The sequence below is a fragment of the Acanthisitta chloris genome, unplaced genomic scaffold (genome assembly GCF_000695815.1).
Source record: "Acanthisitta chloris isolate BGI_N310 unplaced genomic scaffold, ASM69581v1 scaffold7818, whole genome shotgun sequence".
In the NCBI taxonomy this organism is placed as follows: domain Eukaryota; kingdom Metazoa; phylum Chordata; class Aves; order Passeriformes; family Acanthisittidae; genus Acanthisitta; species Acanthisitta chloris.
Window position 1 is genome coordinate 27,165 of NW_008685302.1, and position 24,151 is coordinate 51,315.

The 24,151-nt window shown below is 35.5% G+C and overlaps 1 protein-coding gene across 1 annotated transcript in view; it reads left to right on the forward strand.

Annotated features, from left to right (window-relative positions):
- PDGFC (platelet derived growth factor C) overlaps positions 1 to 22,661 on the forward strand; it is a gene marked incomplete at its 5' end in the record, with an annotated part of 48,760 nt that extends 26,099 nt beyond the window's left edge. The window contains 3 exons of the mRNA XM_009079698.1: positions 15,197 to 15,404; positions 20,876 to 21,093; positions 21,747 to 22,661. Of these exons, the coding sequence (XP_009077946.1) occupies positions 15,197 to 15,404; positions 20,876 to 21,093; positions 21,747 to 21,863 (543 nt within the window). The remainder of the gene's footprint in view (positions 1 to 15,196; positions 15,405 to 20,875; positions 21,094 to 21,746) is intronic.
- Between the last annotated feature and the right edge of the window lie 1,490 nt (positions 22,662 to 24,151).

Here is a 24,151-nt window from a genome sequence, read left to right on the forward strand (position 1 = left end):
AGTTAACTTCAGTTTCTCCATAGGCATCTCTTGTTCTCACAGAATCAATTAGGCTGGAAAAGACCTTGATCATCAAGTCCAACCTGCGACCTAGCCCTGCCATGTCAACTAGGCCATGGCACAAAGTGCCACATCCAGTCTTTCCTTAAACACCTCTAGGGACAGTGACTCCACCACCCCCCTGAGCAGTCCATTCCAATATCTAGGTTGTAATTCCAATGTTCTAAAAGTTCTTCTAACAACGTGACAAATGCCTTTTAAACAGCATGGCCATCTTTAACAAGACATATGCTATGCTAAGGTAATTTTATTAGAAATCAGTATCCTCATGGTTTTGTGAATAGTTGGCATAGTAAATGATTGAATATTCAAGTGGTTTATTTTCAGTATTTTTCTTAGTGTGCCTGCACATGGATTTTAAAAGGTCACTATTTTTCAAACTTGATTTTAATTTAAAATTGTTTTGTAGACAAATTTTGCTAATTGTGCAATCAACCCTAAACTCCCCTGCTGACTGACACAACCAAAATTACTAGGTAATCAAGGAGAGTAAGATAACTGAGTTGTGCCGGATGATGAAAATCACCCTGTGTTTCTTTGTATCATGCTAAATATTTTTTAGCTTTCTAACTGGCAAGAGAGTTAGCCACATATATGTAGGCTTTTAGTATATAAGCTGTTAATAAGGTTGCCCTTGATTATCTTCTGGAAATCATTCTGATCTGCTGGACTCTTACGATTTGTGTGTGCATATTTGTCTTTGTTCTTTTCAATGTGAGGCGTTCTGAGTAATCAAAAGTTAATAATAAAATACTTCCTGTTCTTAAGTCATCTGTGTTATGCCTTTTTGGCCTTGGAATTCTTGTCTTTTAGTTAAAGTAAATTCTGTAATTGATGTCTTCTTGTTTGCACTGTCAATATATATAACTTTAAATACTGTATTTACTTTTTTAATTGCCTCTCTACTTAACAAGGTCATAGGCACCTTTCATGTAGGAAACACTTCTTGCAATTAGGTGCCTAAAATAGCAGTAGATATTTTATGCAACATAAATGTAGAATTAAGCTTCATAAGAATGTTTTGAAACCATTTGCTCATATAAAACACTTCAGAGTGCAGCCCAGCTTTTCTCCAAAAATCAAAGATAAATGATCAAGTCAACAGTACAAAGACAAATGAAAAATTGTCAGAGGGCTTTTCAATTGTGTTCCAAATAGTCATCTCAAAAAAAATTGAGGTACTTTTACAGCTAGGTATTTAGATGGATGAAAGGCAATATAAACTTTGGAAGTAATTTGCTACTTTGCTAACAAAGCTTACCTAAAAATGTTAGAACTTAAGGAACAAACCTGCATCTCTTCGATGTGATAAAGGCGATCAGATAAAACACCCAATATTTTGCAAATGTGAGACACAGGTGAACCTGAACCTTGTGCCAAGCCCACGGCCTAGAGGTGAAGCACAAGTGCAGGTCTTTGGGCAATGGTCAACCCCAGAGCAACATTCTGCTCTGCCATAGTAAACCAAACTGTACTGGTTACATACAGCAGAGCAGAGCTATATTCCTACTTAAAGTCTAAAAATGCCTTTGAGGTGATGGCATTATAGAAAGACAGTAACATCAAATCAGCTGTTATTTTTGCAAGCTGCTAGCATATATCTCTATGTAGTTAAGGATTTATTTATACATTTTCTTAGAGTTGAGACTAAACAGAAGATAAATTATCACCTAATATTTGTATGTAGCAGTTATAATAAATAGTGAGGAGGTTTTTTGCATTTTCATTTAGATAATAGGTAAAATTTACAGGGACCTTTGTGATTATTTTGAGAGTCTGGTTGCTATCCATTGTTTTTGAGGTAGGCAGCCTTTATATTTTATCATTTGTTGCCTCCTTTTCTATGAACTACCTCATTGACTAGTGAATCTAATGTTTTTAAGAACTACATTGATAAAGTGCTTCTTTAAATCGGAAAAAAAAGTCTTATGCTGTTAAACCCAGAAAAAATATAACATTTCCATTCTGAAGTTTTATATTGCATCACCTGAAACTGTTTACGAATTACAGGGAAATTTGAAAAGTTAATAAATTATAGGTTTCAAAGTGTCAACAGGACCAACTTTTCTCTGCAGGCTGTTTTAAAAAAAAATGGTTAATGATAATTTTAAAATAATCATGGCCACCTACAGAGCATCATTCAACAAGCCAAACAAAGCCACAATTTGCAAAGCCAGTGGATAATTTTTTAATGGGGCTGGCCTAAATTGCATGGTTAATATTTGGAAGATTGGTGAAACAGTAAGGTGATGTCATAATAAAAATCTAAAACCAGAGAAAAGTGATTTTAATAACACCATTACTTTGTTAAGTTTTCTTTAAATCTAATTTTCTATTAAATTATGAGAGTGCAATTACTTTTGAAAGACTTCACACTGTCCTTTAGTTACTTAAATACTTACAAAAAGTATTCTCTTAATCAAGCAATTAGAGAATCCCCAAAGAGAACAAGGAAGCAACATGTTTATAGAGGGAACAGCATGTGAACTTTTCAGTATAGAGTTTTTATACCCTGCTCTGACTCTGTCACGTATAGTGTTCTGTCCCCATAACAGTCTACTGGAGGCTGACTTTCCTTGCAGTAAGGCACTGAGCTTCCACTGATTTATATTTTTTCTGCAGGAAAAGTATGGCATCTTTTTCCTGTTTTCTGCCAAGTATTGAGGTTGAAAGGAGAAAGAGAAAATAATAGTCAGGTTACCTAAGGTGAGGGTAACTGGCAATTGTTATAGTGCCAAATTGTCATGTTTGGATCATTCTATATACAAATTTTGTTCCTGTGGTCTTTGTTAGATGAAGAATTGTATTTTAAAGTTATTTTACCAATGCACCAACTTGAATTTATTATTGCATTCAATTTGAATGGCCATTATTTCCATTCATATACTGATAATCACACTATTGAAATTGCAATAATAATGGTATATTTTCCAATTTATAGGCTTTTGAAATCTCTGGATGTTTTGATTCTAGTTCTTCTGTCATGTAGAGAGAGTGACTGATGACAGAGAGGTTTTCAAACAAGCAGTTCCTATTGCCTTCAATAGGAAATATTAGATATTGGAGTCTGAAAAACAATGACCATATCACCAAAATAATGGTCATATTGTTAAATCTTAAATAGATTTTTTAAAAAATGTATTAATAATTTAATTGGCAAATAATTGTTTCTCCACGTGTAGTTATTACACTGAGATTAATGTTCTGCCCAGTGAGATCTTATTTCACAGTTGCTACCTATTAATCTAAATTCCTTATTGAGTTATACACCATGGACCAGATTCAGTAATGAAGTAAAGATTGCCTGGAAGAATTGAACTTTGATGTTAAATGCATTAAAAACCGTATTGATGCTGTCATTCTGAGATCACAGTCAGTGTTTATCTCAATAAAAATGGTTTAATTTTCTGTGGGATAAGTTGAATAGTGGAAGTAAAAAGGGAGTGTCAGTGTTTTAGTCACTTAATAAAATATCCTGATTTCTCATAATTCTCCTTTACAACACATAATAGTTACTAAGGTAACCCATCTCTAATATATTGTTTGAGGAGAGAACATAACCTTAATTGTTAAATAGCAAAATGTCCTCTTCCTGACTTTTTAACTGAAATATAACCTTGCAAAAGGAATTTTTACCCATTTAAATCCTTACAATTTACATTAAGTTTATGGTGTTGTACTTGAAATGACAATTTGTCTCCCCTCCCATTCACCAAGTGGTTACTGCTCATGCATCCTAATTTGTTCATTCAAATCCTCATATCTGTCCCGTGGGACTGCAAACATAATCTGAAAGGTGGAAAACAGCTTCCAATTAAATAACAAATAATGAAAGAAGCCTAAGAACCTGATAACACTATGTTCTTGGCAATTAGGTATCTTAAATGTATAATTGTTTACGAAGCCAGAAAAGATGTTCACCAGACACTAGGCTGACTCTTCAGCAAAGCATGGCAGTCAGCACGGTCACTTTACCTGGCTTGTTTAACATTGCTTCATAAGTGTAATTTATGCAGAACATCTCAGTTATGTCCCATTTTAGTATTAAGAACCTTCAGAATTAGTTCCTATTCTTTTTGAAACAAAGAGGTCATCTCACGGGTCTTCACTGTGTAGGGCAAGTGGAAGAAATCCCATCAGAATTAGCCACATGGATCTTTTCCATGAGTGTTCTTGACCAGTGTTTCCTTGCAAAGTTTCTTTCCTCCTCTCCCTCACCTTCTTTTTTCCCTCTTCTGCAGCAGAATCCAATGTCTGTCCTTTATGTCCAGGAAAAAACACACTGAGATATATACACGGTGACCAGTGCTTGTAAATAATGCTTTTTTACTATCATCTTAATTTGTCTTCTTATTTGCCAGTGCTTTATCAAGCATTCAAAAGAGCATTTTCAATCCTGTGGCTGTGAGTACACTTTCTGTCTTGATCAAAGGATAAACTTGTGGTTAGCCAGTATCTTTCAGTCTAGTAAGCTAAGGCAGCAAATTGCTTTGTGTAACAAGGGGTTCAACAGAATGAAAACAATGTCTGCAGTTCACAGAAAATCATATTTCATATGAGCTGGAAAATTCAGGTGCAACCAATGCCTCATGCTTTGTCTCTTTATTTAAACTGATAATAAACCCCACATCTAACCACTTCCTAGATTGCAATGAATAGCAGCCTCTGAAACCACAATTAATTAAAGTTTAGAAAACCACAGTTTTTGAAGTCTTGTGTTCTGTAATTAGTTCCATATATTCTGCATTAAATCACCAGAAACACCCAGTATTGCTGAATCAGTGAATGAGAAAATAAGAGACTGAGGGATATTTGAAGTATATATACAAGCAGAACATTATGTTTCAGTGTGTAAATATTAATTTTTCAAATGGGTGTTAAAAAGCCTTTTATAAAAACAGGTATGTGTGAGGAAATAGAATGGGCAGTGCCTTTGTAGAAAGCTTTACAACTCTTTTAAAATACAAAATAGAAAAAAATCCCTCATCTTTTTAAAAAGTAACAGTAAGGCATAGCAGTGGTTTGTAAATGGGTTAAGATTAGTGCAGCTTTGGTGTGTGGCACTTCCCTTCCTGTACAGGGAAGTGTTTTCACTTTGTAGCTTTACAGAAAGGTGAATGTGGAAGAACAGAGAAGTAATGTCAAAGGAGATGCAGGTCTGTGCGTGTGAGGAGATCCCTTTAAGTCAGTGTGACAGTGCTAGCAGTTCTGGTGGCAGGATTGGGGCTGCAACAAATGTGTGAATGGACTTGTTTAAAATGTTACAAGGAAGATTAATGGCCAGGTTGAGAACATAAGTCAGCATGTTTTTTCTATCATATCTGTTACTAAGAGTACCACCCCTACCCATCTTATGATAGCAAGCCCAAGTCAATGTAATAAAACATATATGTATCCAGATCTAGTTGACCATCAGATTAATTAGTGATAATTTGTCCACATCTGTGCACAGTGACTGAAGATCTTTCAGGCTTAATGGAAGTCAACAGATTTACTAGCAGTCTTCAGGAAAATGATATTTGCTCTACAGCATATGGGATTTGTTAATACTATGGGTTTATTACTTGCCAGATTCCATCATTCCTTCTTTTTTTCTTTTTCTTTTTGCATGTGTCAAGGAAAGGGCTGGGAAGGAATTGCATGTACAAAGGAAAACATATTTGTTCATTATAGTAAAAGTAATTGGACTGTTTCAAAGATTTATTTTATATTCAATAACACTAATAATCAGGCTGAGTCAGTTGCTTAGAGTGATGCCTTAAAATTCAACCTATTCTATTTTAATAGATTTGTTCATGCTGTAAGCAGCACAAAAATTCATGGGAGACTATTAGAAATAGAACAAAGCAGTCTGCTTTCAAACATCTTTGAAGGATCCATTTTAAATAGCTTTGAAAAAGTAGAACATGGCAGAAATGCATCCACTTTTATTTTACAGCTGATGCTAAAACCATCTTCTCAAACGGGTTATATTACATACTATTTTGAGGTTTTAAAGAAATTGTAAATGATACTGCCAAAGGAACTTCTGCTTCTCCCAAGGAACTAACTTTTATTAAAATCCATGACTCTTTAAATTTCTTCAAGAGAAAGTAGCTAAATTCAAGTCCAAAATTGGAGTAGTTTCATTCATTTTTCTACTCTCACTTGAGTTAAGGGCTTGTGGATTGACTTCCAACAAAAAAGCACAAAACATATTTTGCTGCCAAATTTTCTATATTTAGGTATACTGGCATACAGTTATTGATTTTTATTACACCATTAATGTAATAATGCCAAAGGGTTAAAATGTACAGAGAAATAAATGCTGAAGAACAAGGCATAAAGGAGAACTTGTGGCATGGCTAGGCAGTAGACCAGATTTGAAAATGATTTAGAATTAATTCATTTGTCGAATTCATCATTTCCCTCAGTGTAATTTTACAAATCTTCTAGAAACATGAAGGTTAACAGATAGATGCTGTGTAATGCAATGACAGAAGTGCAAGGCTGGAAGGGAACTCAGTAGGATCTTTTCTGAGCCATTGTCCTGCTCTAAGTAGGGAGTAGATAGACCAAGCTCATTCTTGTTACATACTAGTGCTGTTCCTGAAGTTCAGGGATGAAGATTTGAGAGATTTCCTGAGTCATCTGTTGCAATGTTTTATAGAGTATGATTTTTTTTCTAATATGTAACATAAATAATCTTTCCTGTCATTGATGGACTAGGAAACAGCTGATCATCTGATGCTCTTTTATGTGTTTCTTTTCTCCTGTCAGTCTGGTCTTGTCAAGATGAAAGAAAGTTGTATCACTCAATCTTTTATCATAGTTCATGCTTTTTTCTTCTTGCTCTTTCATCTGAATATTCTTTTTCTCTCTCCCTGTATCTCACAAGTGCTGAAGGTAAATTTGAACACTGTATTTCAGCTCTCTCTGGCAGCTCAGTAGTCTGGTTTTATGATGATATTCTGAATAGATATGAATGAGATTTGCCTTTTTTCATAACAGGATCACAACTGTCTTATTCAGGTTTTGGTCCCCTGTAACACTGTTTATTCTACTTCAGACTCTGTACTTAGGATTTTGTATTTATATTTTTCATGTTTTACTCCTAAATGCAAGGGGTTTTTTTTAAATGTGGAGAGTTTTTTCTTTTTTTTTTTCTTAAATTGCTCTTATTATGCACAATTTCCTAATTAGTTTTGCCTTTTACTTATTGTCTTGTTACATATACTATACTTGTATGCATAATATATGAAACTATAATGAGGTAACATGAGATGAGAATTAATACATATAGATAGTGGAAAATATGTAGGTAGAGCTGAATGTTAACTGTATGTCAGGACAATATTATGGTTAGTAGTTCAGGGATATAAAAGCTAGCTCACAAATTATAAATCTGGCATGTTCAAAAGGTGTGAAAATCTTTGTGTGGGCAATGTAGCCACAGTCTCTACTGTGCTTTTTGTGTTTTAATCTGTATGCTACATAGAAAAAAAATTTAGATATGACAAATAAACAATAAAAAATATTTTTCTTCACAGATCTTAAAATATAGTACATTTCTAATGTGTTTGATGACACTAAGAATGGATACAAGCAGACAGATGTTCCTTCGTTGTAAAGTATTGCTTTGTTCAAGGACTTTTTACCTTCAAGGCAGGACAAGCTCTGATTTGCAATGTCTTCTGTACAGGAATGTTGGGTGTGTTCCTTTCATTGTGATATGAACTGAACAGAAACCTGTTGTGGAATGCAATTTAACATGTATACTGAAGGATCAAATTAAAGTTGCATGCAGAAGTAATTTTCATTGTTCTTGGCACATACACTTTCCAGCTGTAATAAACAGTCATTCCTGGTGTTTAGTGTTTGAACATACTGGGACAAGTAAACATTTCTTAAGAACAGTTACCCATTTCCATTGGGGAAGTTCCTAGAGGGACCTCAAAGAGCAGTTCATTCCCTGACTCTGAAAGCTTGCTGTTGTTTCATTTGATGAAGCTTTTATATGTATTCATGAATTTTCAGTAAAATCAGTAATTTTAAAAAAGGTCTGCATAAATAATGCCCTTTAATTATGGCTGACCATGTCTCATATCATAGAAGAATGTATAAAACCTTTTTCTACTCATAACAGCTGCACTTACATTGACTGTTTATTCCTTGTCCAACTACTGTCTGGCAAGTAAAAACTAGAGCTTTGTGCACAGAAGATTAAAAAAAAAAGCTTCTGTAAATCATAAATGTAATGGATGCAAGTGTTTCCTGTATGAATTGTAGGTGTGTCTATAAATGTAATGAATAATAGAGTAACCCCATTCGCAGTAAGATCTGAGCAAAATTCATTGGGCTATACCTAGATGCCCACTGCAGTCTGGCTGTGGGGAATCTCTTTATATGTTGACTCAGTTGTGCAGTGAGGCTCTTAATTTACTGAAGCTGAAGTTCAACTACAATGTTATTCCTCTTTCTAGATGATAATATAATTCAGGTTGTTCTATTCTCCTAACTGAAGTACAAGATATTCCATATTTCTGTCTGTGGCAGGTGTATGTACAGGACTTGCATAGTATCAAAGTTTCAGGGGAAGAAGCTGAGCTGTGGTGGGATTTGTTTGTTTCTCCTGTTCTGTTAAAGTTCAGCTAAATCTTGGAGCCAGGGTCTCTGTACACTAAATGCGACTTTTGATCTGAACTGTAAAAAAAATAGGATAACGTAGAAAATTGCATTTAAGTTTATATTCACAAAATGAAGGGAAGGGGTTTATTTACACCAGCATTTGGAATAACACTTCTTACTCAGTTGCCAACTCATACATGCATTCAAGAATATTTGAACATCCAACGAAAGAATATTTTTGTGCAAAATGTTGTTACTATTGTTTACAAACAGTCATGAAGTGCCCTGCTGCCTTAATCACAAGCACAATTTAAGCACACAACAAAAAACAAATTACCTCAAGAGCTTATGGCTGAAACATAAAAAGGGAGTTGTGGATATATTCAGAAAGCCACAATACAATGAAATATTGTCGTGGTTTTAGAAGGGTCTCTGTAGAGTTCTACTTTACTTCCTCAGTGGCAGCAATATGAGGAGACAGCATCCCATTTATTGGAAAATACAGCAAGTAATCAGAATAGACTCCTGCCCTGGAAATGGGTACCAGACTGCACACAGCCTTTTAACAATGAGATAGACTGAGCAGAGAATAAACTTTAAATGTCCTTATGTGGTTAGTTAGTAAGGAAGAGTTAATAGGAAGGCTTTAAGATAGGGAGGACAGAGTTACTACTTAGGAAAATACTTTGTGTTTTCAAAACTTAACATCCAGGAATCAGCAGCAGTCCCACATGACATGCATACTTAGCCAACTGGCCTAAACAGTGTGTTTGTCAAGGCAGAAGACTGAACTCAGCATCCGCTTCAAGTGATTCAACCAAACTTATAGCAAACACTTTTAGAAGACACATGTTCCCTCACAGGTTTAGTGTGTTGCAGTGATCCATTGCAGCTGTTAATTTGTTTAGGACAGTTCTGTGAATATAAAAAACCAAAGAGATTTCTTAGATGTTGGAGTTTTTGCCTGTTTTAGCACCATAGTGCAAACACAAGACAGATTATAGCACTTTCTCCAAACAAAGATTTTTGTGAGATTGCGATGAGAGAAACTTCAGTAAATTAATTTGGAACTTCATTTTACCTATACACAGCCTACTTTCAGTCATTTACAGCAGGTACCTAATAAACAGAAAAACACACACTTCATACTCTTTAAAATTTGAATATGGATGTTAGTATGGCCCATGGTCTGAATTAGACAAAATATTTTCATTAAGCATTCAAATTGTAGAAGATGTAGCATTATCTACTGGATTTGAATTTTTTAAAGTTGCAGTTACAGTCCTATGTGTGCATGCATGAGGCACATAAGCAGCTAGTTAGTTTTAAGTGTATCGCATATATTTGGTTTGAGAATGTTATAATGCAAGTTTCTCTGACGTTCAGAAATCAAAATATTTTGCAGTTGTTACTAGGATACGAAAGGTACACTTACTTTTTCTTATGGCATTTATATATAGTTATACAGTATGGGGAGAGCTCTCTGTAAATTTTGTTTAAAGTCTCATTTAGAAGAGAGAAATGTATAAACAAGATGAGAGTGCTCACTAAAAACAAGATTTTGAAAGTAGTTATGATTTAAATATTACTCTGCCACAAGTATACTTAATACTAACCCAAACTCAGGAATAATAAACCTAAAATTAGCTTGTATATCTACAGTAATTTGAAACAGACAAATTGTTAGAGGAAGGAACTCTAGATTAAAACTGACATACTGATTCCACTTTGAAATCGCTTGTCATGGAGACAACCTATGCCACAACTTGTTCTATACTATTAGACCTGATTTGTCACAGGCTAAGTGTTTGTTTTTAAATGCTCCCTGCTCAGCTTAGTGAAGTCAACTTCATTGGGTCATGCTTTCAGAATAATAAGGCTTAGTGTTTGGCTACTGAGTCAAAATGTGTCCAGGTATGAGAGGTCTTGCATTTCTTTGAGTCTCCTATCTAGAATCATTCATTACTATGTCCATAAATTCCTAATGCAAGCAAATGTAATTAAAAAGCCACGGTAAAGGTAGAAGGGCATCAAAATCTGACTTCCATTGCAACTAGGTAGATGAATCTGCAAGCTTTCTGGTTTCTAGAGGTTGCAGGAATTGTATACTTCCTAGTTTGATACCTCTGCAGTTGCCAGAGGTGCTGGCGACACAGCTTTCAAGCAGAATATTTTATATCTCTTCTCTCCTTAATTGACCAAAAGAATACAAGAATCACTGGATCATTTTTTTAGAAAAATAAATACTTTCAGTGAAGTAGAGACAGGAGAGAGAAATTTCATCATTTTGTAGTGCTTATGAAATGCTAATAAACTAGCATTCGGGGAGACTTACCAGATCAATAATTCCATGCAACTGCATCCAAGAAAGACAGCTGTCTATGTGTATATATTTCCTAGGATTAGAAGCTTCTACACCTATCATGTTGAATTGTATTCACAATAAGGTCTTCCATATAATACAGTACTGTGAGCATTAGTTTTCTTTTTGCCTTTACAATGAGTTAGTGTGGATTATTTCTGATACACGTGATCACAGGAAAAAGCAAAATGTATTTTTATACGTATATAAACACAAATATATGTGTACACATACATGATTTATGATGAGAACTAACCAAATCACTAAAGGTTTTTGAAAATGGCTTCCAGAGGTTATTGCTATTGATGGCATCATTTAACAGTTTAAGAACTTGCTCTAGATATGTGTCATCTATGTCTTCACAAGAGTGAACACTTCTATGCTGTGTTTTTCAAAAGGTGTCAATGTGCACAGTCTTCAGGCAAAAAATAGCAATTTGTCAGAGGAATACTGATAATTAGTGACATCCTGTGCTATTTCCTTGCTACTAATTTCCTTGAGAGTTTCTCCCTGGTTTTTTCCAGCACAATCAGAATTCCAGGTCTTCTTTGTCAACAGCACAAAATCTCTGTTTGGAGGAATATGTGAAACTTTTCAAAAAACATATTTAATTTCGAAACTTTAACCTGAGGAAATGTTAGGCTGTTAGGCTGTTAGGCTGTTACCAACACTACTTTTACACATCTTTATTCTTTTATTCACACTTGTGACAGGCAAAGATGAGCAGGCATGAACACATTCATTTTCCCTTGTGATCTTTGTCATCTTTCTCCCGTTGGCCATTATGGAGAGTAGAAACTGTGCACAATTTGGAAAGCAATCCTCAAAATGGAATAACAGAAACATGGATGTAGATTTTGGAAAACTCTCTCTGGTTTTAAGATATAAATTGGTGCAAGTGCATGTATGGATATTCAGCGTATAATGTCGTTAGCAAGACAGAAGGAAAGCCCTGCATGCATATGAAGAGAGACTGCACAGCTTCTGATAAGAGGTTGTAGCACACTAAGAACAGCTCTCTGTGAAAGGCAGAGACCTGGAGGCCCATGGAAGAGGGAGGCTGTTATCCTTTAGTCTGGTTCTCATCTGCAGTATCTGGTTAAACTGGGGAGTGTTGGTGCCCCTGCCTGTGTCATCACCGGCAGAAGGTACATCCCTGAAGTGAGGATAGCTGAGCAAGGTGTATGTTTACTGTGGTGGCACTGGGGCTTAATTTACCAGACCAACCCACTTAGAAGCTCCATCTTGCTGTATCTCTCATGCAACCATCCTCACCACTGTGACAGTAACGTCTGCTAAAGAAGTAAAAAGTGCTGCAGTGAATGGGGACTGTGCTGGCCTTCCTGGCTTCCATCTCTACCATGCACAAGTGAACATCCTTGCCTTATTCCCCGGGTTTGGCAGTCTAGATTGATTACCTGCCTCTGAGACTTCTTGTTCTTTTTCTTCATTCTTTAACTGAAGGCACAAGAAGAGGATCCTGGAGCTCGATTTTCCTACTTAGGTGTTTGCACACAGGCCCAGCTACAGATCATCTTCACTGCCTTCTACCTTGCTAATTGAACAAGACTAACATTTTGCATAGCAGTGGTGCCAGTTAATGTTGCACAGAGATGTCTTTACAAGTGACAGACTTTCACAAATGATTTTCTTTTGTATGAGAAAGTAAAAGTTTGTGCTTTTTCAGGTAAGGCAGGATTTCTAGAGGCTTTTCACGCCTATGTACTTGGGGTGGGGGGGGGAAGAAAAGAGCTATTGTTATGCCTAGAAACTTGTGTGTCCTCAGGGTAAACTCTTTCAGAGTTGGGTATCTGCTTTCTCTCACAGCTTCTAATGATTCTAGTAGGAGGGCTACCTGTGATTATAAAGGAAGAAAACAGGCTTCCTTTATTGTGAGCATTACAAGAATGTGCATGTACTGTAGGTTTCAAGAACATATCTTTAAATCTAAGCAGGACTTGGAGTGTTCTTGTATAATAATTTTTTTTAAAAAAGAAACTGTAAGGATATTTCATTAGAAAAAATAAGTTATTTCTTTCAAGGTACAGATCCTAGCTGGGTTTCAGAGGAGAGGGGCTTCCTTTGAGATTTTCTTTGTTATGAAGTCCCTTCTAGTCTGATTAAACCATAGTGATGTTTAATAGTTTCTCCAAACTGTGCCAGCTGATGAATGTGTAGTCAGTCAGAAACTGCTTGACAATGTGTTCTTCAAGACAAGAAATGAAAAAAAAAATAATTGGGGACTTCTTTTGTGGGAAGGTAATTATTTTAGATATATTGTTGACTACTTTTAAGTGTAAAAAAAGTACATTTTGGAATGTTTCGTTTTTGGACCATCTGAATTAGTGTCACAGCACTGTTTTGAAGCTTGCTGAGTAGCATATTTTGCTAAGAGCAACTATTTAAACTGTAGACCAGAATCTTTTGCTTTGTTACCATAACCTAATAGATGGATCAACGTGATACTATTTTTAATGTGGGCAGTGAAGACAAGAGGAAAATAAATATTTTAATGTTTTGAAACCCACATTCATTCTGAATGGGAAGCAACTACTTCACTAACCTTACTGGAAATCCTGCTAGATTAGCAAGATAAAAATATGGTAAAGTTAATAGTAGCAGCACACTAATCTATGTTTTGTATTATTTTTTCCAAGGCTCCCAGTTAAAAAGCAGCATCAATCATTCTAGTGACTGCATTTCTGAAGTTGTAGAGAGAAAAAGCCTTGAAGCAAAATATAGGAAGGGCATGGTGGTTACTTCCATTTACTATTCTTTCAACCACATGTTTAGCTGAAACCAAAAATGCACATTTAATAGAATTGAGAGGACAGAAAAGAAAATATAATTATTGGTATGAAATACAGCTATCACAGGAATATATATTTTGGAAAACTACTGTTTAGTATGTAGTGTTGCAAGGATTATTTTGTTAAATATTTTTTCCCGTTTAACTGTTGCATTTCTCATAAATATCCTTAATCATTTTGAGAAGGTAAATGACTAGCATTGATCTAGCATTATAGATGAAAAAATTACAGTGTATATATACACTTCACATTACTGTACTGAGAGTGCCACTTTGACACAAAGCGATATGTGGATTTTAAAATATAGATATATATATAAATATATATTCTTTTCCTTCCCATCCCCTAAATCATCAGTATGTTCAAATTTTTCTTCATCTTTCGTACATGATCCAGATAAATTGCTCTAGTGTAGCACTGTGGACATAATGTCTGTACTGATATCTGCATATATAAAAGCCTAAAGAAACTTACGGTGCTGCAGAAGCAGCTTCCTGCTTAGGCTTTCCTTCCTGCCTTTTTTTTTATTCTTCTGAAATTATAAATCAATGCATAATTTTAAAACAGATTGAGAGTGAGCAAAACCAGAAGCCTCACTTTGCTTGAATTGCCTGTGACTAAGTACTCCTGATCCAGTGAGTTTGCCAGTGAGATTTGTGCAGTGGGAATGTGCAGAGACATTTCAGTACTCAATTTCAGCATTTAAGTACTTTTGCTATCATTGGGAATACTTTTTTTCATAAGGGAGAAATTATTTTAGTAATGCCAGATGTTGTTATTATTTTGTTCATTACTGTTTAACCAGAAACATAATTCTTAGTACTATATGAAACACAACTGGTGGGAGTATTTTTTTTAATCTATGGGTGAGAGGGAGAATATTTACTGTCTTTGTACTAGGTTATGTTCATATTTTACATTGAAGGACAAGAAGACAAAGATTGTGGCTAAGTTTCTGGGGAAAGGCAGAATGTGAAATGTGTCAGATTTCTAGAGAGTTACAGTAATTGCCTGTAATGGGACCATATTTTGAAATTGCTCTTTGTTCTATTTCTAAAATCCTGTCTGTCACTCAGTGAACGTGTTCAGAGGACAGGTATAGTGGCATGCTAGCTACAAGGCTAGGAATGTAAGAAGCAAGAAAACTATGTAGTGGAACTTTGTTTACAGTTATTGCTAAAGTATAATCAGGTACTTTTTGACTGTTATCATTTGTCTTATTAGATAAACTGGACTTTGGAAACAAGCTAGCCACTTAGAAACTTTCCCAGCTATGTAACTTCATGAAGTACAGCACTTTGTCAAAGCAGATCCATTAACCCTCTGATTGGTGGTCTTCTCTTGGCTTTGATTGCAGCACCACACAGAAGCACCTAGCCCATCATTGCTACCCCCATCAGCTTTGCCATTAGATGTATTAAACAATGCTGTCGCTGGATTCAGTACTGTGGAAGATCTTATCCGGTATCTTGAACCAGATCGGTGGCAACTGGATTTGGAAGATTTATACAGGCCAACGTGGCAACTTCTTGGAAAGGCATACATTCATGGGAGAAAATCAAGAGGTAAATGACTCTTCTGTCTGGCCTTGCAACTTTCTATGGGTATGATTTCTTAACAAAGAAACAGTAATTAAGACCATTCTTCACAATGACTTTTTGTTCCAAGAAAGGAATATGTCAGAAACATAGCAGATATCATTGTTGTTAGCTGTTCTCACCATTGTATTATCTGAAAAAGGGCAATAATTAATCTCAGAACTTAAAGGAATTTAGCAGGATAGAGCAGCAAAGGGGAAAAAAAAGAAGCAACAAACAGGGTAGTTTCCTGTAGGGAACTTGGGAGATCTTTATTTCCATGAAGTAGCAGGGCATCCTGAAGGGGTAACATAATCTGACTTCATGGTTTTATTTCTTAATGGATGGCAAAAACTTTATTTTTCATATGAGGTAGGTAATTTCTTCCACTTACTGTATCATGTGAACAATAGGTTTATTGCCTTACAGTATTCCAGCCTCTAAACCATATAAATTGAGAGCAATTACTTAAATGCTTCTATTTGATGATACCTTATGAAATCTGTGTGTCCATGTCTGGTTTGATCATGCTGTTCTCAACATAATCAGTAAATTATACTCTCAAAACTTACAGAGATATTGTTCAGCAAGTCTTTCTTCCATCTGCATTTGACATTCATGAATTTCTTACCACATATCATCCAGATGCTACCCACTATTTCATGTTTATGGATTCTATGTGGATGGACAGTGTGCAGGCAATACCTCCTTCCTTGCCCACCATACAGGATGAAAAGGAAAATGTATGAGCCTAACTGAAAAGACTTCTCTGTTGACAGATATAAACTAGATTATCATCTGGTCAGCAAGAAAAGGGAGGAAGTAAAACCTTTCATAACTCAAATTTAAGGTTTTGACAGCTAATTCTTGGTCTTGGATCAGACCCTAAAAGTCAGCCTTCATACTCTATCTGTATTGCTGTACTATGCATGCTGCAGCTACACCAAGAGCTAGCGAGGAGGAAATACCTTTAACAGCTTTCAACAATGGACAATATCTCTCAGATAGTAATTTAAAACTTCCTTAGTTAAAAGAGATTCAGTATTTGCCAAATGTATGGCATAAGCATGCAGTAAGTGGGAGAAAAACCAAATGTAATTTGTGAAATCTTGCATAAACTAAAATGCAGGTGTTGGATAACATCTATATAGACAAAAGCAATTCCATGCAAGACATATATTAGAAAGAAACTATCAGAGTAAATCTTTTAAAGACTTCTAATCAGATGTTGAAATAGATTTTTCCACTGAATAAACATATCATGGTATAGCCACATTTATCTTTAAGAGACCACCCTCAGACTGCATTACTGAGTGTGTAATGTAATAGCCTGCGGTGGAAAATATGTCCACTTGAGATGACATAGTAATAACTGTTAGGTCTATTCAATAGATAGGAAAAGCAAACCTTCTTTGCCTTTTTTTTTTTTTCATGTTATTCCTTCAAGTAGCATGTTTGCTTCATTTCAGGACCTTTTTAAGAAATGTTTGGAAGAAGTGCATTCCCTAAAATTTTTAGGTTTTTTTCAAACTCTTTGATTCTATGATTAAATCAGTTTTATTTTTGCAATGTTTCAGTTTAAAGCTAAATTGCTGTCCCGCTTTCATGAACATGTAATTAAAAGTGTATGTTACTTTATGTAGAGACAAAAATGTCCTCTACTCCTACTTAATAATTTGTATGAAAAGCACTATATTTAGACAACCTAAATTCCACAGAACCTCTGTCTCTGATGTTTTCTCTGGATAAAATGCTTCCAAAAACTTCTAGCCAGGAAAGGAGAAACACCAAGTTCAGAGGCTTTGATGTCAAAAAATAGTCCTAAATTCTTTTATAATACTGAATATATTTAAAAATAAAATACATTTTGCTGTGAAGAAAATTAAAATTATCCTATCTCTTCCCACTGAAATCTCTGTCTAATCATTAGACCATATTCTGAAATTTGCTTAGGAAGAAAAAAAAGAGTCACAATCAAACCATAGTCCTTAGCAGATACTTTTTTCATACAGTTATGTGACTTCTTTTTTTTTAACTTCTTGTTTTGGATTTTGTAGCAGCTCCTATTGTAGAAGCCAGTAAGAAACTTACACTCCAGGAATATCTCCAAAGTGCTTAGGAATGAAAACCATCCTGCTCTTATCTGTGCTCACACACAAGTGCCCCAATCAGAATTTAATTTGTTTCATTGACTTTGAGAGCAGCACCCAGCTGGAGAAATGTTTTGGAAAGAAGGTTCCCCTAAGTACTCAATACACATCTCAGAAGATGCCAGAGAGTTGCATTGGCAGTTGCAGAACACAGTTAATTTCAGGCTGAGGTGAACATGGATTAGTTCAGTTCTATGTGCCAGTAAAGGCACACTTTTGAAATAGACTTTACTGTGGACCTACCTGCATCTACATTTTTTCTCCCTTTTTTTTCCTTCTCCCCTTATTTTTATTTTAGTGTTTCCCATTTATGTGCTACTGCAGAGCCTTCCATTCCTCCTGAGCTAGTGCTAGACAAAAGAACTCGGACTGTTGTGTCAAACATGATACATGAGTGGAAGCCAAGTTGAAGGAGTGTTTAAATGTTCACATTATAACAGGTACTGTAACTCAGTGCACTTGGGAAATCCACATAACCTTTTATTGTGGTTAAGTAAACACTTTTAAGGGAATATATACATTCTCTCATCTAGCTTCATGCCCACAGTGTGTTAAAATAAATTTTGAACAGACAGCTACTCTTTGAAAAAATAACAGCTTCATTCACACACTTCAAAGAAGTGATTATGTAAGCACTAGATAAATTTGCCACAGACCTTTTAATGAAATTGAATTACATAAGGTAGGGCAAGGGTTCATTGAGAGGTATCATAGCAATATACCTTAGTATACTTTAAAGCATGGAAATCAAGCATGACATTTGTTCATCTCTCCTGAAGCCTATCGTAACAGTACAGCACACTGAAAGATATCTGCTAAGAGCTGACTGTGTGTTCTTCCACAGAACCTTTTAAAAATTCATGTCTGCAGGTCTGAGGGGTTCAATTCAAATCCATTCCAATTTGTGGCAAAATGTGTAACATGCTGCTCATTTTAGTGCATTGCCCTTTTCTCTGTGTTATAAATACAGCTAGTATGGGGAAATTGATGCATTACTCTGTTGCTGCCACAAAGCAGGAGGTAACAGAGAAGCACACCACCATGCAGGCAGCTCTCCCCCACTCTCAGTGGACTTGTTGGAAGAGGTGTCAGTGCCCAGCTTTCAATACCTCATGGTGAAGGGCTGAGCAGCACATAACCTCAGCTTCTTCGTATTCTCTGTACCAAGCATACCAATCTCTGTAGAAACAATCTACCAGTAGAAAGTGTTAGCAGAACTAGCATTTTTCACATTGTGCTTTAGGCATTTTATCCTCATTCAGACGGTTCACTTATTATATGTTTGAAAACATAACAGAAGAAAGAAGTACTCCATTCCTGTCCACAGTTCTTGATTAATCGAGGTAGACATGTCCACCCTCTAAATGACTCAGCCTACAGCTATTAGCTGATCAGAAGAGGTTAAATAATTTCTAATTTCTTACAGTGAATCTCTCCCTTGGAAGTTTTGTCTCTCTTTTCCTCTGTTCCCTCCTCAGCTTTCTCCAAGGAATGCTCTTGCAGTGTGGGAGGCAGACTGGTGTCCTATCACTAACTTTATTGGAGTTATTACACACTCCTCTCTCTTAAAAATCAGTTTGTTTATTTAGGAGCCTATGTTAACCTGATAGTGATGGAATGAAGTGCCCCAGCTTGGCATTCTGTGTAAGTGCAAGCAGAGAAAAGGTTTCAGTGTGTTTAACTGACCTTTCACAACAATAAATCCTTACTTATGGATGCCAGCATGTGGATATGGTCTGCAAAAGAAATGTTTGAAGAAACATGGATTGAAATTCCTTCTCAAAGATCTGCTCCTGGAATAGTACCAATGAATACTTCCACTAGAGAACTGCAGCTTCTAAATTCTCTTTGTTTCTTACATGTTTAAATAGAATTAAGAGGTATTATCTTGTCTTAATAGGCCGAAGTTCTCCTTGGTGACATCTAGAGGCTCTTTACATAGTAGAGAGGGGAAAAATCTGTTTCTCTAGAGGGTGATTCAGATCAGAAACTTATTTTAGCTTTATCGTATAACTTTTTATTTACAAACTGATAGCAATAACTATTAAGTATTTTTAAAGTAATAAAAATGCACAGGGATTTTTTTTCCTAATTTCTTCTTGATTTACACAAAAGCAGTTGATCAGGGATCTTTGCCACTTTGTTTGAGGCCTCTTTCAGTTGTCTCAGTAGCCATACTATCTTAGGGATTTCTTTCTTCTATTTTCCTCTTGTTGCCAGACAGTGAATTAGACATTACGTCTGTTCCTTAACGTTTGGTTTGGAGAAAAACAGTTCAGACAAAAGATCACAGATCATGATCGTTATAGTCTGACTTTTCTGAAATAAATCAATTTACATTGCTTTTTACCTTTTTTCCCCCTGTCTTTTTAGTTTTTGTTTTGTTTTGGGTTTTTAGAAATTTTAACTGCCTCTTTTAAGGCCTGTTATTTGTTGACTATGCAGCTAAGGTAAACCTAAAGGAGCTTGTCCTGTTTCAGAGCTTTTCATGAGCTTGTTGTTCAATCATTTACATAGTGAAACTTCAGTGTGATAAAGTGGAACCAGTTTATAGGGAAACTGTTACCAAATATTAATATCTTTAACTTCAAATTAGGTGCTTACAAGGAGGAACTTTTATTTAAGACACTTCAAGAGAAAATGAAACCTAGAGAAGCAACAGAAATTCATATATGCTGCTATGAAGGAGGAGGAGAAAATGAAGCTTACTAATAGTTATATAGATATACAATCTTGTGCACTTACTGTCTGGACAGAATTCACTGATGATGACAACTTCTTGACCTTCTTAGTCCATAAAAGTGAGTTCTGCTTAGGTATGAGTGGTTTGATTCTTATACTTACATTGCCCATGCAAAGAAGTAATAATTGAAATTTTAACAAGGGAGAAGTTTTAATGCTTTATGCAAATGAATTAAAATGTCTTTGAAACTTTGCCATTTTTTCCAATCCAAACTGAATATAAAATAGCAACAGTAGAGCTCAGGGTATTAGTATGAACAAAGGGAATTCCATTAGGGTTGATTTTATAAAGCATGTATAGGAACATAGTGGCCAAAGCTTGTTTTGTTTCATTTGAACCAGCTTTGCCAGAGTTATAAAATAATTGGTGAATACGACTATACAACGATCATTCCATTTAGGTTTCATCGTATTCATATAACTGCAGTATTATACTTTTGTGCTGAACTTGCATCACCTGCACAAAAATGAACTTTCATCATGGGTTGTGCACTGCTGAAGTTGCTTTACCACCAATGAACTTGGATTACAAATCAGAAAAGCACCAGTTTCTTTGTCTTTTTGCAGTGGTTGATCTCAACCTCTTAAAGGAGGAGGTGCGGCTCTATAGTTGTACCCCTCGCAACTTCTCAGTGTCACTGAGGGAGGAGCTGAAGAGAACAGATACCATCTTCTGGCCATTGTGTCTCCTGGTTAAACGTTGTGGTGGAAACTGTGCCTGCTGTCAACAGACCTGCAATGAGTGCCAATGTGTGCCAACAAAAGTCACCAAAAAATACCATGAGGTACACCCTTCTTTTTTTTTTTTACATTTGCATGTTTGGAAATAGTGAAAACCAACTAAGGAGTTTGGGTTTACACTGATATTAATATTTTAATATTTTACATATTGCATTGGCAGTTAATATTTTTTCAGCATTTTAATTAGGTATTACATTAAAAGAGTAATATCTTCCTTGTTAAAATTCTTTATGGTGCATGTATGAATTCATTCCTGAGGTATTTGTTTACTGATGCAGTTCAAACACAATACAGCCATATCTCTTCATTTGCTTTCTCTGGTGGTAGATGTCAACTTTATGAAGGAACAGATATTTGTTCATTTCCATTGTTATAAATCTATAGCTAAAATTATTCATTATCGAGTTATTTAATAATTCCATGGGGTTAAATCTATTAGCTCTTAAATAAAGCTAAGTGAAGATCTGAAACTTCAAGAATCTTCTTTGGTAAAGCAACATGATTTAATCAACTTTGTAAAGGGCTTGAGGTAAAAGCAAAAATAATAATTAGTGGGTGGAATTAATGTAGAAAGTCAGCTGAGGAAAGCCTATATCTTTTAATATACTTCCTGTAATCCAGTGTGCAATTTAGCTCATAGTCTAGGTTTGTGATGAAGCACTTGCTGTTTCTTGATGCTTGACTTCTTCTCCTTCAGGTTCTTCAGCTGAAGCCAAGGATTGGTGTCCGAGGATTGCATAAATCATTAACAGATGTACCCTTGGAACACCACGAGGAGTGTGACTGTGTGTGCAAAGGGAATACTGAAGGATAAACATGATTTAATTGTGCTGTTTTCTTTCAAAGCACATTCAATCAATGGCTGATTCTATTATGGGGCTTGTGCATTATCTCCTTCTGTAATCTCAGTTGTTTGCTTTGGGGATCTTCCATCTTCAAGATTTACAGTGAGCTCTAAAAAGAGGAGAAACCAAACTGGGATTATATGTTGTGTGACAGCTCTGTTTGGAGGCCCAGTGAAAGGATGGGAGAAAGGCATCAATGAGGGATTTAAAACATATGTATTGTTGTTGTTCCCCACAATTTTCTTGACAATACATGGATTGATAATTTAGGAGTAAAAATAAAGTTAGAAGGCTGACATCATGGAGACTTGATCCTGCTGGCTGTCTCATTTCTACAGCTCCAGTACATCTGGCCTCTGGTTGAAAACACCCGAAATCTTTCTTTGTGTTCAGCTACTCCTATATGTACTCTAAATCAAAGCATTCTCTGTTGTATAAACTTGGGTTAAACCAGACTGTCTTGTTCCGAATGAAACTTCATTTGTCTGATGCTGGTAGGAAGGACTGGATTTTTCATATGCTCTAGTAAAGCTCCTGCCTTTTAGAAGAAAGACTGGACAATAACACGAGCTAAGGAAGCAAACATTGAAAAGAACAGCGCCTTTATTCTTACTACTATGGCTGACGATTTTTTGTTTGTTTGTTTGTTATTTTTCTATTGTGTACATTTTTATACTCTCCTTTTGACAATATAACTATTTGCTTTTCTAAACTTGTTAAATATATCTATTTTTACCAAAGGTATTTAATATTCTTTTTTTTTATTACAATCTAGATCAACTATTTTTTAGCTTTGTGAGACTTTAAAGCCAGATTTATACAGTTGGAGGAACAGATGTGGTTGCAGTGGGAAAGGAGCATGATCTCTTTGCAGTTTGTTTCTACATAGTGAAAAATACAGTTTTTTACCTGGATGCACAGTAATATAGAGATGTGTGGATGAAGCCCTAGGCTTGCTAGCTCCATGATACTAAAAATAGGAGAGACGTATGTTACTATAAATGGTTTCAGAATCTGACTTTAAAAATTCCCTCTCTCCATACTGGTCTTTGTTCAGGTAGAAAAGAAATGAGCATAGATAGATGCATTCTGGCTTGTTTAACTCCTTAATTTCTTTAAAGTAGAATGATCAACAGTGTAAGAAAAGAAACCAGTGGCTTGCAGCCTTCATGATGCATCATGGTCATGGGAAGGCAGCTTTGTTAATGTTGAAGTGTGTGGTTTTCCATTGACAGTTATAGCTGTTTAAGTACTGTTCACTCACAGGAACATAACACTGCAGTACAGTTTGATGAGCTATGGTATTGTTCTTCTGTATGTTGTACTCTCTAACCAATACACTTATCCCACCCTATGCAAATTGAAAAGGAAATAGTAAAGTATTTTGCTTGTAAAATGCTTTAACATTATGCCTAGGTTATTTTTTTTTTTGACTATTGGATTTGCAGACTGTAATGAATCACCAAATAAAGTAATAATGCTAATTTGGGGAGAATAAGTGTTTCAGTGTGGTTGCATATTTGTACCTGTTCAATATACAATTTAATGGGAAAAGTTGAAGATGATGATTTCCTCCATACTGTTTTGAAAAACAGCTCTTAAAACAGAAGTCTTCTGTTACCAAGACTTCCACTTGCTTTATTAATTCTGCATTACTGTATATCCACAAAAAGAAAAAGGGGAAGAAGGAATGTGATGCTGTCTGTATAAACATTCAAAATACTCAAATTGTGTGGGTGTGAAGCTATCAACTTGAAATAACCTGTTATTGTTTCCACAGTGAAAATGAATTCTGATGAAAATATAGTCTTCTGCAACTTGGTATGACTTTCTGATAGCAGTTCTGGAAAATTCTCAGGTGGCTTCCGATTCTGTTCCCACCCTTGAATTTCTAGGCAGTAAGAAAAATATATGGTGTAAATGTGGCATATAATTATTCAATCTGAATACGAACCCTGTATCAGAATGCAGAATTATAGTCACATGAGAAACCTGCTTTACTTGAATTTTGAGTCTTTGGAATAAAGACTGTTTTGCAGGGATGTTAGGGATGTTTTGCATTAATATTGTCCCTTTTTAGTGTTTTAAAGAGCTTTTTAACAGCAAGTTGAGATAAAACCCCCAGAAATCATAGCCTCTGGCATCATAATTTAGCAGAAGAATTGAAAATGTAATTCCATGAGAGAAATTTCTGCAGTGGGAAATGCAGGAGATCTCAGACTGTCTGTAGACTTACTAGTATAAGAAGGCAAGACAT